The 16,057-nt window shown below is 49.4% G+C and overlaps 1 protein-coding gene across 1 annotated transcript in view; it reads right to left on the bottom strand.

Annotated features, from left to right (window-relative positions):
- Positions 1-15,786: 15,786 nt before the first annotated feature.
- Positions 15,787-16,057, bottom strand: part of LOC149747256 (glutamate receptor ionotropic, delta-1-like) — a 130,322-nt gene continuing 130,051 nt past the window's right edge. Inside the window, exon 4 of the mRNA XM_089897345.1 lies at positions 15,787-15,812. Within this exon, the coding sequence (XP_089753471.1) occupies positions 15,787-15,812 (26 nt within the window). The remainder of the gene's footprint in view (positions 15,813-16,057) is intronic.

Consider the following 16,057-nt stretch of genomic DNA (forward strand, 5'->3'; position numbering starts at 1 on the left):
GCGCACCTGACACTCACTTTGATGCCCTTCTCGCACAGGCTGGCTAACGGGAAGGCCTCAGGAAGATTTCACCTTGAGCTGCCCTAGGCCCTCCTGTGAAATCCCGCGCCACTTAGAAGGAAGCAAATGTATTGATCTTTCTTGGTGACGGTTAGCAAGATTCAGAGCTGGCAGCAGACTACATTCATCTGTGCCTCTGACTTTAATTACCACAGGCACCTGAGGTGTGTGCGTGCCTGCATGTGTGTGTGCTCACGTGTGTGTGTAAGCCTCCAGATCTCTAGTCTTTTTATTTCTGTACCTCTGACCCATGTCAAACAACGAGCATCAGCTCAGTGCCTTCTCCATGCTCCCAGCTCCCACAGGGTGGCCTCTCTGGGAGGTTCCCATTCCCACTGGGCAGTCCTGGCTCCAGGACCAACTCTCCCATTTGCCCCTTTAACCCTGGGTGTTCTGGTGCCTTCCTAAAGTTGTTAGTCTGGGTTGCTTCCACGTCACCTGTCTCACCTCTGGTAGTAGATAAATTCCCTCCCCTGAAGGACAGGGAGTGGCCTGTGTTTCCCTGACTGCGCCCCAACTGATAAATCCTGTGTAACCAGGATCTACAGAGTCTTGGGGGAATGATGAGAGAAGAGGTTGGAGAAGGAGTGGAGCAAGGAACAGACCTTGAGGCCCATGGGCTCCCTGAAGGGATCTGAACTTCACCCGGAGGAGAAGGGGCGCCATTGCCGGGCTCTAAGCAAGGCTCTGAGTTTAAGGAAGGTGACTTTGGTGACAATGAAGAATGAATGGACGCCTTCCAAAAGGTATTATATGCAAATACACGCTACACACACACGCACACACACACACGCTCCCAAGAGACTACACTTTTCTTTCATTACCGTCAGAAAGCAAAGTAGACCAAAGGTGGGAACAGCCCAAATGTCCATCAACAGATGAATGGATTAACGAAATGTGGTGTATAGACATACACTGGAATATTACCCAGCCTTAAAAAAGAAGGAAATTCTATGATATGAGTGAGCCTTGAAGACTTTGTGTTGTAAGATAAGTCAGTCACAAAAAGACAAACACTGTATGATCTCACTTATGTGAGGTCCCTAGAGCAGTCGAATTCAGAGGGAGGGAGAAGGGTAGTGGCCAGGGGCCGGGGGAGGGGGCGCTGTGGAGTTAGAATCTAATGGGTGCAGAGTTCCAGCTTCGCAAAATGAAAAGAGTTCCAAATATGGATGGTGGTGATGGTTCCACAGCAATGGGAATGTGCTAAATGCCGCTGCATTTGCACACTGAAAATGGCTAATATGGTAAACTTTATGTTGTATAGATTTTACCACAATTGAAAAAAGCAAAAAAGCAAAGTAGGACATTCCCAGTGTACAAGCAGACTACAGTACATGTCACAAGGACCCGCAGGTGACATCCCTTCATACCTACATTTGTGGCAATACCACAGAGCCACGGAGGCCTCCAGCAACAAAGTCCGTACAGGCCACACAATGAGGGTACACCCTCCAGAGCAGCCCTCTGAGTTCCGACCCTAAGGCTGTGCTGTGTTCATGTCCAGGAGGTGTGTGTCGGGAGGGTCTGGAGGATGGGAGGCAAGGGTTGGGGATGAAGAGAGGGTGGGACAGCCAGAAAAGGCCTCCCAGCCCCCTGGGCCTCCTCCCACTACAGCATCTTCTGACTCAGGGGCCCTCAGGGTGCCACCTGTCCCACCCCTCCTCTCCCTCCTCACGCCAGGGGAACACACACATCTGTCGCTTGGAGCAGTGGGGAGGAGAGTAAGGGTTTGAGACTTAAATTGCCACCTGCAGCTGTAACCCCTCCCAGCCTCAGTTTCCTAGACTAGCTGGTGTGCGTGTGCCAAACTTGCTGATTGGCTGTGCAGACTGAGAAAAGGATGGTGAAGGCGCCTGGCACAGGGTAACTGCACAAGAACTGTTCTATCCCCTTCCTTTTGGAGAAACAATGCAGGGCACATCACTCTGTTTATAGTCCCTAAGCGAAGCTCAACCAAATGGCCTTTAGCCTGTAGGCCCCGGGGAGATGAGGCAGAGATCTTCCATGGGGACCTTTGGTTAATAATGACTTGTCACCCAAAGATGCTCCCCCCATCCCAGGTGGACAAGGGACAGGGACACTTCCTGCCACAGTGACCCCGGGGGCTCCCTGGGGGATGGAAGCAGTCCCTTCTAGCTCAGACCAGCTCTGACAGCTGGAAAGTTCCTGATTTCCTGTACCACCTCCCCCTTAGTCCAGGTCCAGTCCTGGTACCACTTAGAGCAGGCTGGAGTCTTTGGCTCACATCAGCCCTTCCCCCAGTCCCAGGCCCGTCAGCTGCTCCTCCAGGGACCACCCACATCAGCTTGACTCCATCCCACCCATGAGGCGTAACCCCTTCAAAACAGGACACACCACAGGACCACCTGCTCCCACTGCCCACCCCCACCGAGCTGCAGCTGACTCAGTTCTCAAATAGTTTCTCATAAGAGCTGTTGCTGACCTAAGAGGGTCCCTGCTCCACCTCACAGGCTTCTCCGAGTTTGGATCTTGTCCCTGATTTTCTGCCTAATCGCACTTTTTCTCAGCAACATGGCATCCAAGAAACTATCTTCCTCCAAACCAACAAAGAAAAAGAAAAAAAAAACAGGGACTGGAATAGGGTCTGTTCTCCAAAACACTTCTCTTCCTGCCTGCCTTATTTTGGTACCTGGCACCTTAGCACTATCTTTCTAGCTTCCTAACTGGAAAGCACAGGGCCCACTGCATCTCAGCAACTCTACTTTCTAGCAATCCAGCCCAGAGAAATACTGAGGCCCGTGCACAAAGCTGCGCCTTTAAGGGTGTGCATTCTAGCATCGCCTGTGAGAGCAAAATCACCAGAAGCCACCCAATGAGGAAATGGATGCAGAAACCCCACCCTGCCAAAGGCTGTGCAGCAGGTAAGGAGAACAAGGTAGAACCAAGGGGACCCACATGGTGTGAAGGCTCCGAAGCAACTCAAGTAAGAAGCACAGCACAGAGCAAAAGCTTCCGCTTTTGCAAAGCTCCGTGTATGCGCACATGAATGTCTGTACATGAGAAGTGGGATGCGCCCGGGCAAGGCCTTTACTTACTTAGCTTTAGAGAGGAATGCAGGGGAGGGAGCATTAAGGGCACCTATTGTTCCCACCTTAACTGCCTAAGTTGTTTACCCTTTTTTTTTTTTTTTTTTTTTGTGGTACGCGGGCCTTTCACTGCCATGGCCTCTCCGGTTGCGGAGCACAGGCTACGGACGCGCAGGCTCAGCGGCCATGGCTCACGGGCCCAGCCACTCCGCGGCATGTGGGATCTTCCCGGACCGGGACATGAACCCGTGTCCCCTACATCGGCAGGCGGACTCTCAACCACTGCGCCACGTAGGAAGCCCTGTTTACCCTTTTTTTACAAGACATATTCATTTTGTGTTATTACTTATACAATAAAAATAATTTCAAAGAAAAATCAACAAAGCAAAGAAAGCAGAGTGATTTACCCTTCCATGTTTCCCCGCTGCCTTTAGAATACTCAGCCTCTCCACCACCTGGGCCAGGTCCCAGTCCCTGATCCCAGACACTAGATCCAGCCAGACAGAACTTCCTCCAGCTCTCTCACCCCTGGGCCCCCATATCTGCCCGCCTTGCCCTCCCCTCTGCTCGGCCCTCCTCACTCCATCAGGACTGAACTCCATTCTCAAAGGCCTTCCCAGGCTCTGCCGGGCAGGCCGAGCTCCCTGCCGCAGCTCCAGTGGCCGTCACAGCATGGCCTCCATCGCGACCCTCTTCCCCAATGAAGGCAGTTACCCTTGGGGCCAAGGGGACAAAAGCCATGCCTGCCACGCTCACCTCCAATTCCCCAGCACAGCACCTGGAACTCGGTGGGTGTCTGACCGATGGAACTGGACTGATTAGATACAGGAGGCCTTGCTCAGTGGGCAAGAAGAATCCACAGACCCCATGAAGACCAGCCTGAAGGAAGCTCAGGTGGGAGCAGTCGGACCCGCCCTCCGGGAATGGCGAGCTCTAGCCTGAGACCACCCTCCATAGTCAGAGGACGGTGAGTGACAGTCAAACAAAACCCACCTCTGCATGTGCTTTAAAGTTGAGCCGGGATTACTATTACACTCTGTCTTCCGTGTCCCCTGCACAGACCAGGTTCCTCTGGGGGAATTCTTTGAAGTGCTGGAGAAGCCTGTCCCTCTGAGGAGCAAGCTGTCCTGCTTCTTCCTTCCCTGTAAGCCACGGCTTCCTTCCCCCATCCTGCCTGCCAGGAGAGCATGCTCACGGCACTCCTTACCAGCCTCCCAGCCAGCGCAGCCACTGTGGCCCTGTCTTCATTTTCTGACTGCCGCTGCCTCATGAGAAGACTCTGCAAACCCTCTCTAGATGTGTGCAGGAAATAAACAAATAAGCAAACAGGCAAACAAGACATCCCAAAACAATTAAACCAAAAATCACGACAACATGCCAGGCCCATGTGGAGGCCCCTGCCCTGGACCAGGAGGCTTGGGGTGAGACGCAGGCAAGCCCTCACAGGTACCAGGTCAGCAAGGGATTGGATAAACAGAGGCCTGGAGAAGAGACATAATGCCACTTACAGGGAACGTGGCCATGTCAGTGTGACCCCTCCATCTTCTGCTTTCAAGTGAACTTGTCACCACTCTCAGAGCCTCCAGCGGGAAACATGGGGTGGGCAGCAGCCCCCCCAGTCAAAACTGCCAGACTTCTTACAATGGAGAACTGGCCACACAATGTACAAGGAACTTCAATCTTGTCACATTCCAGGGTGACACAACCAAAGAGAACTGGCTTCTGTTCCTAAGCATCTCACTAGACAGGAGAGTTCCCAAGGAAGGGCAAGCCTTGATGGCACAACACACACCCTGCATCAGAAGAGGGGAAACCCTGCCACAGACACGATGAATTAACCACTCAGATGCTCCCGGCCAGGTGGCCTGAGACTGTGTGCCACAGCCCCTGCCCACCCTTCCACTGACACCTTCCATCACTTCCAGCTCTCAGCGTAAGCTGCTATCCCTCCAAACATTCCTCTAGAACATGCCATGCTATTTTACACCCTGATGTTTTGCACACAGGTTTCCCCTACCTGGGATCTCCCTCCCCCTTCCTCTACCTGACGAAGCCCTCCTTGCTCCCAGCTAATTCAGAACCCACCGCCTCCCAAAGCAGAGTTGAGGGGGGCTGGGGGGCAGTTTAGGCTTCAGGGCTCTGCGATCACAGGCCAGCACTTGCGGCGCTGTCCTGGGTACTGAAGAGTAGTCAGACAAATGAGAAATGGACTGGTACCACAAGGAGCTCAATCGCTCTCAGATCCATCATTTCATCTTATTTCAACCTCCCAAGAACCCTCTGAGGTAGGCATTTTTATTATCCCCACTGCCAAAATGAGAAAACCAAGGATGAGAAAGATTTGTCAATGGGCCCAGAGATAAGGGAGAGAAAAGGCTGAGGCAGGAACAGAACCCAAGTTCCCCAACGTGTTCACCCACAACACCTCAGCGGCCACTATTAACCTCACACTGTGATATAAACATGTATTTTGTGTTTATTCCTCCTGTGAAGCTGTGGGGAGAGCTTTCTCAAGGGCTGGGCCCATCTGAACTCTCATCAGGCCCTTCCCCTGGGTACACAAGTGCTCCCTCCACATTTGCCAAGAAGGAAGGTGTAGACAGAAACTCAGCAGCCTGAACACACTAGTTCACTGGTGGGAGTGGAGGAGGGTGAGGCTTTGCCTGATCTTTGGACTCCATAGAAATCACATGTTACTGCCGTAATTAGGAATCTCATATAAAGAAACAAATGCTTCCTGGAAGAATAAACAGGCAATGAAGCACCCCCAAAATATAGATTCATTCACTCATATATCGAGTATTTATTGAGCACCTACTATGTTCCAGGTGCTGTTCTAAATGCTGGGTACACAGCGTCACTTAATAAAACACAAAACTCACATTCTCATTGGGGGAAGACAAACATCAATAAGTAAGTAAATGGCAGGTAAATTCAATGAAAAAAATAATTCAAGGAAGAGGGAAGAGGGTATCAAGAGGAAAAGAAGTTCCATTTTTTAATGAGTTGGTGAGGGAAGGCTTTTGGGGGCAGAAGTGCCCCAAGTGTTCCCACACGACACTTCACATCTTAGGGTATTCCTGGAGCCTTTCTGCCTCCCAAGACTCCCAAGGAGAAGGGTGCTCTTAAAGCTGCTCATAGATGCTGTCTAGACACATCTAGACCAGCAAGACCCATGGTTCCCCTCCCCCAGGGCCCAGCTGCTGAGCAACCAGCAAAGGAAACCCACTTCCCAAGCCTCCAAAAAGGCTTCTTCAGAGCTGGGTGGCATCCACTGAGATTCCCTTTGTGAGAAGCAAAGGAAAACTTTTAAAGCATAAGGCTCTCACCCTGCTATACCGCTGAGAATGTGCTTGGCCAGGATCCACCAGCAGTCTAGGAAAGAAGCACTATGATACCCATCTTACAGATCAGGAAAACCAAGGCTCTGAAGGGCACCCATAGCTTGCCCAGGATGCAGTAAGCAATGGAGCAGGGACTTGAATGTCATTCTTTTCTGATGCTTGAGTCTGTGCTCATAACCACCCGAATGTTGCCTCTCAAGGAGGTGCCAGGCGTCGCTTGGCCAGGGAAGAGGAGCCATCTCTGGCCAATGAGCAGACAGAGCTCTCATCCCGGCTGGAGATGGCTTCAGCCCGAGTGCCAGCCACAGCTGCCAGAGGGCTTCCCTGGCTACCCCCACCCCTCCCCTCCCCTGCCTTCCACTCCTCCCCATGCTTTCCCTGTCTTCTGGTCAGATACACTGACACTCCAGGTCCCTGAGAACACTCCTAGGAGCAGAAGATGCTACACGCAGGCTCCAGGCATATAGAATTGCTCTCAGGGCCTGTGGCTTTCCAGCCAGTGCTGAAGTGACTGGGGCCAGAAGGAAGTTAGCTATGATGTTCTCTCTTCACAGCAAAGGCATTTCTATACCTGGCAACGTTCTGCACCTTGACTAGGATGGTGGTTATGCCAGTGCATACATTTGTCAAAACCCATTAAACAGTACACGTCTAATAAGTGTATTTTATTGCATGCCGATTATGCCTCAACATAGTTCATTTCAAAAAATGAAGGAACTCTCTTGACATTGCTGGATCCTATTAGGAAAGAGCCCTGCTCTCCCTGATGGGAGGGTAGGAGATGGTTCAACTGAAACAACGAAAAGGACGTAATATTTCATTTCACTGGGTGTCGCGGGCAGGATCAGGATCCCACTTGGGCCAACAGTCCTCCCAGATATTTGGGGCCCCATCTTGTGGGTGCCCTTCCTGGAATTCTAGTATTTAACAACAAAACCTGTTCCCTCTTGTATCCTGGGGCTGCAGAGGTCTGGAAAAGCAGAGTCAGCAGGAGAGGGATGTCGACAGGGCCACATTTGTCTTCCAAGGGGGCACTGTGGCACGACATGGGAAGAGGGAGGTGTAGGCCTGGCCAAGTTCTTGCTGTGGAGACTCCCTTGGGCCCCAGCTGCACAATGGGCCACGCGTGGGGGCCAGGGCAGCCTCGCCTTCCTGTCCTTCATCCACGCCTGCATCAGGCATCTCCTCATGTCCTCAGACGTACCATGGAATCTGATGGAAGGGTGAGGGAACTTCAGCGTTACTGAACTTTAATCTTCCAGCAAGTGCTACAATTAACGTGCCCCAAAGTACAGTCGCTTTATAATTAGATCGGAGAACAAACACAAAACACTCATCCCAGTAAAGTTGTTGTAGGTTTCCTAGCAATTAAACTCACTCGTTCATTTCATCTGGAAAAAGTATTTATTACTTCAATTTAAACTAATGCCATAATGATAGGATGTGTGTTTTTTTTAATAGCTCTTTATTGGAGTATAATTGCTTCACAATACTGTGTTAGTTTCTGTTGTACAACAAAGTGAATGAGCCACAGGCATACATACGTCCGTCCCCATATCCCCTCCCTCTTGAACCTCCCTCCCATTCCCCCATCCCAGCCCTCTAGGTCATCGCAAAGCACCGAGCCGATCTCCCTGTGCTGCTGCTTCCCACCAGCCAACTATTTTACATACGGTAGTGTATATATGTCGATGCTACTCTCACTTCACCCCAGCTTCCCCCTCCCACCCCATGTCCTCAAGTCCATTCTCTACGTCTACATCTTTATTCCTGCCCTGCAACTAGGTTCATCAGTACCATCTTTCTTTTTTTTTGAGAACGCTCACCATCGCAGTTCAGTCATCTGACTTCCTATGCCGGGGGCAAGAAAGGAGATTTCGTTGGCACAAAGCATTGGTTAAAATAGCATTTGTCCAGTAATTCTCTTTCTCCCGGGGAGTTTCATGTCAGGAGGACTCGAGGGTGAGGACCAACAGCCGACAGATGTTTGCCACGAGAAACTGTCAGGCTGTCCAGCTGAGAAGGTGCAATGGCTCACCAGAGCTACCTGGGACCGCGCAGCGAGCCTGCAGTGACGCCCAGCAGCTCAGCCCTGCTGCCAGGGAGGCCTGGAGTGTCCCCTGCAGGTGAGAGAGCTGACCCTTCCACAAGCACCAAGAATATAACTAAGATGTGTTCTGGGCCACAGCAGAGACGAACCAGCTCAGAGGCTAAGGGAGAACGGGCAGTAAAGGGGCCACCACTGGGTACAGTTCCTGAGCAAGGAAATCTTCCTGAGTACTCAGCATGTGCTAGGCGCTGTGCTAAGCTCTTGGCATGTATTAATGCATTTAACCCACACATCAAGCACACTGGGCGGAAATGATTATTTATCCCCAATTGACAAATAGGGAAACTGTTGCACAGAGAGGTTGAGTGACTTCTCCAATGTCACACAGCTACAGAGACAGAGCCGGGATTCAACTGAAGCAGACTGCTCCTGAGTCCTTGCTCCTAACCATTATACTCAAGAGTAATCCTGAGGAGGGGCAAACAGCCAAAGCTCTTTTGCCAAGACTCTACCAAGCCCTGAGCCCACACCCAGCCATGAGAGGGCATACTGACCACTGCCACTCCTGGTTCCCACACATGATTTGTTATTATCACATAGACCACTTGCCATGTACCAGGAACTCTGCTGGGGGTTTCACTCTGTAGCTCAGAAATTACCATCCCTGTTCCTCAGGTGAGAAAGCAGAAGCTCAGAGAAGTCACCATGGGCAGTCAGTAGGAGGGAGGGATGGCAACCTCCACTCTTTTTTATTTACTTACTTATTTTTTTGTACTTGAAACAAAACTTAAAAGATATTTTAAAATACGCAGTAAGAAATATATCTCCCATCCCCGTCCCAAGTCATTGTGTCTCCCTCCCCAACACAGCACTCCTTTATGACTGTGTGTGTACTCAGATACACACGCGTGTGAGCTTGCCTTGGCCCAGAGCAATGCTGGCGCCACTGTTCTCACTTTGCTATTGTGAGCTGACGGCACCAGGTGTTGGAACTACGGCTTCTTAATACGTAAAGAACCACAGTTTTCCATCATATATATGTATCATAATATACTTAACCATTAAGGTTGTTGGAATGTCTGCAGTTACCAGCAATGCTGCAATAAATCCTTGTGCATTAAGAAGAGTCTACCTGAGGTGTTTGTTCCCCACAGCTTTGCCGTGAGAACCAAGGGGCTGTGAGCAGAGCTGTGATACCCGGGCTTTGGGAATCAGACCTGGCCGACCCCCCTACTCACCAGCCATATGACCTAGAGCGCATCCCTTTACTTCTCTGAGCCACAGCTTCCTCATATGTAAAACAAAGATAGTATACACCCACCTGGAAAGGTTGCCATAAGGATGATGTGAGCTGGAGCCTCAGTGCCCTGCTCAGAGTGACAGCTGGAGAGGCGTGAGCTGTTACTGATACCTGGGCCACCTGGGTTACTTGGGAAGTTCAGGCCTTGCCTCTGGCTTGGACTCTGGGTCTGGGATTTGTCCTCAGTCAGACCACAGCTCTTCTCTGTGCATTAGTTTCTTCCCTTTCGTAGACAGCCAATGAGTCCGGACACAGGCAACTGAAGAACCAGAGCCCTCTAGAGATGGAGACCCCATGTCTATCCTCAGGTCTCTGGACTGGGCGTGAAGAATAGGACCCAAAGGCACCACCTGAGGTAGTGAGCTATGGCTCCCAAGGATTTCTGGGGGCTCTGAGCTCATCAGTGAGGCCTCTAAGGCCTGCCTGGCCCAGAGCTCCAGCCTCACCCATGGACACTGCCCACAACCCAGCCATACGATCTTTCCCCTCTCCATTGCCCCCAGGCCTTCCAGCATGCTTTTCCCTCTGCCTGGGACACGCTTCCTCCCCTCCTCCCCCAGTGCCCTCTGCTTGCCTATCTCCTACTAGTCCTTTAGACCCTTGCTTACATGCCACCTCTTCCTGGAAGCCCTCCCAAGCCACCATGCCACAGGCTGTGCAATCACCCCCAAGAATAAGATCAGCTCCGTGGCCAGAGCAGTGTCAGCGAGGAATGTCAGGCCATGGCTGCAGGGAGAGATGGTCTAGCATTGGGATCCAGGCACACCCAGGGGCAGGACCTAGCTATGGACATCCAGGCAGGAGGACAACATTTGTTCTCAGTGCAGTGAGTGAGGTTTCAGCAGGAGAATATCTTTATGCCATTTGGATAGGGAAGGAGCTCTTAAATGAGACAGGAAACAGAGCTACTTGTCTAAAAGATAAATAAATTTGAAAACAATATAGAACTTCTGTGAATTAAGGCAACTAACTGAAAGAAGGTATTTAACATCCCTAACTTACAAAAGAAAAGGCTCAGTCTTAAAAATAGGCAAAAATTAAAAATTACATACAGGCGTTCAGAAGAGCAAACAAAAATAGTGCATAAAGATATGAAAAGATTCTCAACCTCATCTTTTATCACAGCAATATAAATTAAAATCACAGCAAGATACCATCTCACATGAAAATCTTAAAAGTAAAAACAGTACCAGGTGTTGGTGAAGTTGGGGAGCTTTGAGAACGCTCATACATTGCAGAGAGCAGTGAAAATAGATAGAAATTCTTTGGAAAGCAATTTGAAATGATATACTAAAGTGAAACATGCATACCCAATAGTCCAGCAATTCTGCTCCTTTGAGATAGACCCTTAAAAAATTCTTGCACACGAACACCAATAATCTTATCAGTATTATTTGTAATAGCAAAAACCTGGAAACAAATGCCCATAGTAACACAATGGATAATAAATCAGGTGATACTTTGCAGCAGTAAAAATGATCAAATATACCCATCTGCAAAGTGAACAGATCTCAAAAACCTAATATTGAATAAAAAAGAAAGCAATCACGAAAGTGTACAGAAGTGTTACTCCAGCTATTTAAGGTTCACAAAGAGGCCAATCTAAGCAATATGTATCTTAGGATCCATACTTGCATGATAAACTATAAAGAAAAGCAAGGAACTGGTTAGAACACAATCAAGATAGTGTTTATGTCCCCTAGGTAGGAGAGGACACGATATGAGCTGGACACACAAGGGCTCCTACACATTTTTAAACTGGTCTGGGTTCATGGGAGTTCACTTTATCACCATTCTTTTAACTTGACATATACATTGTAAACATGTGTAACTTTTAAGCTTTTTAAAATAATTTTAAAACAAGCACGAATAGGAAATGGCCACACATTTAGAGCTTTAAGCTTTTGTTCCTGTGGAATCCCAGCTCCCAACCCCATTCCAGGCCTGCAAGCTGGCCCAGAGGCCAAGAGGGACCACCACACCCCAGAGATGCTGTGGAGGAAAGAGCCCTGGGGTCCTGACTTCACATCCCAGCCCTGTGCAACTTTAGCCAAGATACTCCACCCATCTGTTTCTTCATGTAAAAAGAGTACCTAGCAAAATAGTTGTGCATGGTAGGGACTCAGTGAATATTTGTTGAACGAATGAGTCAGAGATTTCTAAGATCCCAGTCATAAATACGCCCCTCATCCAGATGTGTTCACCAGGGAGAAACTGTGCCTGCAGCTCCTAGCACATCCTCCTCAAGACACACACGAATATCCCAGAATTTGAAGTGGCAAGTCAGAAAGTTATCTCTTCTGTTCAATCCAAACTTTTGGTATTTTAATGTTACAGATTTTCTCTCCCAAATGTCAGCTTCTCTTTCATTTTTCCTTTCGCTGTCACAACAAGCACACAAGTATTTTTGATGGAATTTTACCAAATGGCACATCTTGCATTTTGTAAACCTTAAATACACAAACTCCTCTCCCACCACTCTGCCAAACTCTCTCTTAGAACGTGTTTTTGTCTCTCTGACCCTTGACTCTTGACTCAGATGCCCAGTCCTCAGGCTCCACCCAGGGAAGGACATTCCTTTGTTTAAAGGGAGGCTGAGGGACAAATGAGGAAGGATCAGTCCTCACCTTGCAAGAGTGGGATCTTACATATGACATTCATTAGCAAGTGACTGACTGGACAAAGCTAGGGCATGCCAAGTCCATTCCACACACCCCATCCTTGGCATTAACTCTGTCTGGCTGGGGCTAGGAGAAGAAGGTTGGAGCCTAGCAAGCCCCGGATTACAGAAATAGGATGGTGCCTTGGCTAAGTGCATGGGCATCGAAGTCAGAAAGAATCTCTCTGAGCCTCACATTCCTCATCTGTAAAATGCAGCAATAATCCCACCTCAGAGAGTTATTAAATGGCTTTAATCAAATAATATATGTAAAGATACTTGCAGATCAGCATCAAAAAAAAAAAAAGTCACTATATCCCCAAACCACTTCTGTTTGACTTTGGAAGGAATGAAACAGTCTTTACACTCAATTTGCTTTTTAATTGGGCTCACTGCAGCTAGTGTTGCAGTGATCGGGTGGAGGAAGGGCCCTGAGGAGTTGTGGAGGCACCATTTGTCTTGGGCATATCAGCAATGTAAATCCACCCACGGCCCTCGGAGAGGCCAATGCCAGCCAAGCTGAGGGAGCATCCACACCCCAAATTCTTGGGGCTGCATCAAACAGCATGTGGGCTTCTACCGCCTTGGCTCATCTAACATGTTAAAAATGGGCCAGAGGTTGGGCTGTGCCTGAGGGGCATGGCCAAAACAAGTAACAGTGGTGAATGTTTTATAGAGAATGTTTGGGGTAGTAACCCTGCCTCAAAGGTTGTCAAATCAGGGGGCCAATGACCAGGGAAGGCAAAGCCAGGAAGTTCTGCATAGTACCCAATGAAAGGGCACTGGCGGGCTTCCCTGGTGGTGCAGTGGTTAAGAATCCACCTGCCAATGCAGGGGACATGGGTTCGAGCCCCGGTCCGGAAAGATCCCACATGCCACGGAGCAACTAAGCCTGTGCGCCACAACTACTGAGCCCGCGTGCCTAGAGCCCGTGCTCCGCAACAAGAGAAGCTACTGCAATGAGAAGCTCGCGCACCGCAACGAAGAGTAACCCCCGCTCACCGCAACTAGAACAAGCCCGCGCACAGCAACAAGACCCAACGCAGCCAAAAATAAATAAATAAAATAAATTTATATTAAATTAAAAAAAAAAAGAGCACTGGCCTCCAGAAAGGCTAACGCCAAATGGATCAGCACCTTGGACAGCGACAGCCAAGTGTAAGGCAGCTCTGAAATGCCTGATTCTCCCCTACCTTCCAGATCAGAATCTGCAAACAGGGCAGGATGTTGCCAGCCCGTCCCCGCAAACATGATGCTTCACGGAGCCATCACAGCGCTTTTATTGCTGAGCCTACATGCTTCCTCAGAATCCTTCCCAACACAGCATTCAAGGCTCAACCAATTGCTTGCGGTGGTCCACCAGAGGAAAGCTATTGGGTACCCTGTGTCTTTATAGAATTACTACTAATAAAGGCCAGTTTAGTTGAAAACTCACTTCAACCCTACCAAAGGTAGCAAAGGTCTCCGTGTCAGAAAAGAGGGGCACACCTTTGGGTTTGATTGGTGGGTCTGGGTGGGAGAGGAGAGGGGCAGAGGAATGTGCCTACAGAATGAAACATCTGTTTCCTAGCTCACCTCCCCTACCTCAGAGGTCAGACTATTCAGTGTCCCCGTCTTTCCCCCCATTTCTCCTTTGTCTTGTGTGAAAATTGTTTGAAAAGTCCATGTCCGCATAAACGAGTTGGTTCATTCACACAGTGACAATTTCTTCGGGCCTGCTGTGTGCCAGCCACCATGCTAAGCAGCAGAGACATAGCAGGGAAGAGCACATGGCCCACTGTCTTGGAGCTTAGAGCCCGGGTGGGAGTAACTGTTCATCAAGGATTAGCCCTCATGAGTGTGTTGCAACAAGCTGAGAGCAGGCTGAAGGAAGGAGACATGTGTCTGTGAGAGCATGTAACCAAGGAACCAGCTCTATGGGAAAGGGAGGAGTCTGCAGACAGGTGGAGATCAGGCACCCTTCCTTGGGGACTTGATCCTTGAGCCAAGTGGGGGTAAGGGATGTAAGAAGAAGAAAACACAGAATTTGAGCAAGTGCCATTAGGTGTCATTTGGTCTTCAAGAATTACAGGAGCCCAGATGGGATAGGTAGGCTGGAGAGCTGATAACTGCTTCCTATGGCTGAGGTTCCCACCAAAGCCACCTTAAGGGCTTAGGAAGAACCAAGGCTTGAAGAGCTTCTATAGGTCAGAGCAAAAGGAGAGCAAAGAAACCAGGAGCAGTGAGGTGGGAAGGGTCTACAGACACTGGACCTTCAGCCCTGGCAGTGTCCACACCTCCCTACAGGATGCAGCCTCAGAGCAGACTCAATATCGGGAGTTGAACCACCAACACAAAGGGTTGTCAGGGGAAGGCTGGGCCACTAAGACATGGTCTCAAACTCCTTCCCAGAGTCAGGGATTGGGCAGGGTTGGAAGGAGAGACCAAGTCCTGGACAGAGTCCAGTTCAAGGGCCTGGAGCCTCCGGCTGCCCTTCTCCCCATCACCACCTCATCTTAATTTCAGCACAGTGACTGTCTGCTCTTTCAGTTCCTTCTGGAAGACTCTAAACAGCATATTTGCTCAAGAGCTGAGGACAACATTCTGGTCTTAGAGAAGCAGAGTATTTAGGCAAAGGCAAACATATGCTGGTTTCTCTTCTTAGTTACATTCTTGGCAAAGGAATTATTTCACCAAGAGAGAAAAACAGGACTTTCGAGGGTCCACCCCTTTCTACCCTGGTCCCAGCTATGCAGCTGCTGACCCTCATCAGTCCCCCACACCCTTTAAACACACGTAATGTGGGTGGCTGTGGCTATAAAAGGGTAGCATGGGGATCTTTGTGAGGGAACTGCTCTGCATCTGACTGTGGTGGTCACATGAATCCACATGTGATAAAACTGCACAGAAGTGAATACAAACACCCAAGTGCATGTCAACTGGTGAATATGAGCGAAGCCTATGGATTGTGTCAAGGTCAAATCCCACTTGTGATATGGTATGACAGGCGAGATGCTGGAGCACACAGAATCTCTGAATTGTTTCTCATAATTGCATGTGAATCTCAATTAACTCAAAATAAAAAGGTTTTTTTAAAAAAAACGCATAAGGTGGAAACCATTTTATCTTGGGACTAGAAATGGTCTGTTTTCACAAAGCAGTCACAGAAAATCTAAAGCTATTTCCTCAAAGCCCACTGTTCTAGTTTCCTCACAAGCAAATTAGGTTTTTTTTTTTTCATATGGGATGCCTTCAAAGAAGCCATGACCAGCCATGCCCAGTGTCCCCAGACCCACACAACCCCAGCCTGGCTCCATGACATTCAGGGTGTCCCTCCCCCTGACCTATGCCCCAGCCAGAAACCCTGAAACTGAGGGCAGATCAGGGCAGAGGGAGATAAGGAGCTGGGAGAGTGGCCAGTGAGAGGGGAACACTTTGCAGAGGAGGCTTCCAGGAGGACCCATGCTGGCCAGCCTCCATCACTGCCTGCGCGCAGCCCTTCAGATCCCTGCCAGTGGTTTATTAATATTTTATTGAAAACTCTTAAGATGATTCCAACTTCAGCTGTCATGATAAGGTGCTGTTGCTAGGCAACTTTAGCTCCTGTCTACAGAT

This window comes from Delphinapterus leucas, chromosome 16, assembly GCF_059928025.1.
Source record: "Delphinapterus leucas isolate spDelLeu-1000000601 "Yukka" chromosome 16, BTC_Dleu_Yukka2, whole genome shotgun sequence".
In the NCBI taxonomy this organism is placed as follows: domain Eukaryota; kingdom Metazoa; phylum Chordata; class Mammalia; order Artiodactyla; family Monodontidae; genus Delphinapterus; species Delphinapterus leucas.